We start from the raw sequence: 3,319 nt of genomic DNA, 5'->3' as shown, positions 1-3,319 counted from the left end.
TTTTGTTTAATCAACAATTATCCAAGTGGGCCATTCCCCATTGTTGATTTTCATGGACTCGGATGTCACGCAGGTAGCTATAATCTCCCACGTGGTAAGGTCAATTGCTGCTGTAACCACAAATGCACGACTGACATCTGTTGTTGATTTGATTTGTTTGTTATTTCCTTCTATGTTTCTCATTCTAACACTTTTCATCTTATTGCACAGGGACGAAAGCTTGACACACGTGTCTAAGGAAACCACTTTGATATAAGGGACTCTTCTTATTCTCTTTTTTTTGTTTAATCAACAATTATCCAAGTAGGCTATTCCACATTGTTGATTTTCTTGGACTCGGATGTCACGCAGGTAGCTGTAATCTCCCACGTGGTAAAGTCAATTGTAATATATTGTATTGTAATATTGTGTGCGCATGCTTGATTAAGCATCTAGGTTTCCACATGCGTTTATAAGTTCAGTATTCGGAAAGATTTTATAGTAGTAGTCGAGATTGAGGAGTTGCATATCGAATAAAGTTATAAAAACCAAACGTAGTTTTCTTATGGACATGACAATAATCTGGCGACGAGGATTATGGTAAAAATTGTTGGATTGCTTATTACGGCTTAGGAATTTTAAAGAGTATGTCGGATGCAGATGGTGCTGCAAGTTCTCAGCCTAGTTCCAGAGGAAGAAGTCCATCCAGTGAAGTGAGAGTGAGCTGGGTGTACGAACTTAATAAACAAGAACTAATTGAAAAACTAAAAACGTATAACGTTACTGTGAGTGAAACTGATAGTGTTGATAACCTACGAAAAACGCTCGTCAAAAAACTTCGTGGAAAAAACGAAACTTTCACAAAGAAGGAACTATACAGGTACGACATGTCCGACTTTAATAAAATAAGTTTTACCCTAAACAAAGACAATTGGGAAGTTTTTGTCGAAAGACTAGAATTAATTTTCGAGTGTCAGTGTATTCCGCCGGAAAGACAAAGTGCAGAACTGTTAACAAGGGTTTGTCAAGAGACTTTCATGTTGTTTCGCAATTTAACTTCACCAAAAAAGGCCAAAGATCTTTCCTACTCTGATTTAGTTAATATCATGAACTCTCATCTTCATCCAAAGCCTTCAGAAATTTCCGAAAGAAATAAATTCTACGCCACGAAACAATTACCTTCGGAATCAATACACGCATTCCTTACAAAATTGAAAGAAAGATCTTTTTATTGTAATTTCAAGGACCTTGATATTGCTCTTCGTGATCAATTTGTATTTGGACTTATAAATCACGAAACAAAAGTGGAATTATTTCGTCAAGAAAATCTAACATTTCAAAGTGCAGTGAAGATAGCGGAGGATCGAGAAGCAGCTATAAAAAATTCCTTATCAATGAAGCCCGCATATGCTGTGTCTGAAGATACAATTTTTTACATGAATAAGGCTGGTTCAAAATATTCCAATCATCAACAATACAGAGGAAGGGGAAGCGGAAACGCAGAAGGAAAATTCAAATCTTCGCATCCAAACAACGCAGCCGCGGCTTCCACTTCCAAAGACCAGAGCCAGAAACTCATCAGCGACAATAGACAAAGACAACACGATAACAGGAGCAGCTACAGACGAGAAGACAGAAACGGCAGCCGTAGGTCGAATGTATCAAACTATTCTCAGGTACATATAACCTCAAAAACGCGTAATAATAATGAATGTTATTGTTGTGGTGGATTTAATCATTTCGCAAGAGACTGTAAACTTAGGTGGAAAACTTGTAATTATTGTAATGTAAAAGGTCATATTGATAGAGCATGTCTAAAAAAACAAAACGGAATTAATTTAGTCAATGACAACTTATTAGAAAATGAAGATTTGGATAGTTCTGATTTAGATTTTTATTATATGCAGCAAAACAATTTTACTGAATTTCAGGTAAACAATATTGTGGTAGAACCTCATAGTATGAAATTAATTATTGATAATAATCAGGTAGAATTGGAAGTTGATACAGGTTCACATGTGACTGTGTTTTCAGAAAAAACTGTAGCTAATTATTTTGCAGCTAAGAAAATTCACAAGGCAGATATTTCATTGTCCAGCTATGACAGAACAAAGTTGAATGTAATGGGTATGTTGACTGATCTTAAGGTGCATTTCGAAGGGGTTGAAGCAAATTTGAAAGCTTACGTTTTGGCAGGTAACGGGAAAAATTTAATAGGAAGGCAATGGCTTCAAGCCTTGGGTATGTGGCCGATAACTTTTAAACCTCAGTTTGCGTTGAATTGCTTGAATGATCATAACAGTATTATTTCACATTTTAAATCAAAATATCCCCAATTGTTCGACAACAGCCCAGGTAAATATAAAGGTAAATCTATTAAACTAACTTTCAAAAAAGATTATCAGCCAATTCAATGTAAACCTTATCATGTCCCTTTCGCTTTGAAAGACAAAGTAGATGCAGAAATCGATCGTTTGGTAAGAATAGGTAATTTGGAACAAGTTGAGGTGAGTGAATGGGCTACTCCAGTAGTTCCTGTGGTGAAAGGGGAAGGAGTTCGTTTATGCGGAAATTTTAAATTAACAGTGAATCCTCGAATAATTGTTAAAAGATATCCATTACCCTTAAAAGAAAAAGTGTTTCAGACGTTACAGGTTGGAACCAAATGGTCCCAAATTGATTTAAAACATGCATTTATGCAATTTGAAGTTGCTGAAGATTGTAGAGATCCATTGACAATAATCACACAGAAAGGTTTGTTTAGGTACAAAAAATTGCCAGAGGGTGTAGCCTCCAGCCCAGCAGAATGTCAAGATATTGTTACTGATATTTTGAAAGGTATTCCGAATATTGAAATTTACATAGATAATATTTATTGCACAGGAAAGAATGATTCAGAGCATCTCGATAATTTAGAAAAAATATTTTATAAGTTAAATGAAGCAGGACTTAAAGTAAACGAATCAAAATGTGAATTTTTCAGGTCTGAAATAGAGATATTAGGATTCAAATTGGACAAAAAGGGTTTATCACCATCTCCTAGTAGAATTCATTCAATTGTGAATATGCCTTCTCCAAAAACTAAAAAAGAACTTCAAGCATTTTTAGGGTTAGTAAATTTTTACGAGTCATTTTTGTATAAGCGAGCTGATCAACTAAAGGTATTGTACGATGTTTTGAAAGAGAGCAAATTTTATTGGAATTCTAATTGTGATCAAGCAGTTAATTGGGTAAAGAAGGAATTAGCATCGGATAAAGTTTTGGTTCCATATCAGCAAGATATTACTTTAGTATTGGCTACAGACGCAAGTTACTCAGGGTTGTCAGCTATTTTGTCTCA

General features: G+C 35.1%; 1 protein-coding gene across 1 annotated transcript; it reads left to right on the top strand.

Annotated features, from left to right (window-relative positions):
- Positions 1-387: 387 nt before the first annotated feature.
- On the top strand, positions 388-3,086 carry LOC123682784. Its single transcript, XM_045621565.1, has 2 exons — positions 388-2,817; positions 2,963-3,086. The coding sequence occupies exons 1-2, from the start codon at positions 627-629 to the stop codon at positions 2,971-2,973; spliced, it is 2,202 nt and encodes a 733-aa protein (XP_045477521.1). The 5' UTR covers positions 388-626; the 3' UTR covers positions 2,974-3,086.
- The last annotated feature ends 233 nt before the right edge of the window (positions 3,087-3,319 follow it).

This window comes from Harmonia axyridis, chromosome 6 (assembly GCF_914767665.1).
Source record: "Harmonia axyridis chromosome 6, icHarAxyr1.1, whole genome shotgun sequence".
Taxonomy (NCBI): domain Eukaryota; kingdom Metazoa; phylum Arthropoda; class Insecta; order Coleoptera; family Coccinellidae; genus Harmonia; species Harmonia axyridis.
Note: the sequence above shows the minus strand (reverse complement) of the source record. Positions and strands in the feature narration are given on the sequence as shown.

Bases quoted from the DNA above. Each gene is read 5' to 3' on its own strand.
- LOC123682784 (XM_045621565.1), top strand. From the start codon at position 627: ATGTCGGATGCAGATGGTGCTGCAAGTTCTCAGCCTAGTTCCAGAGGA.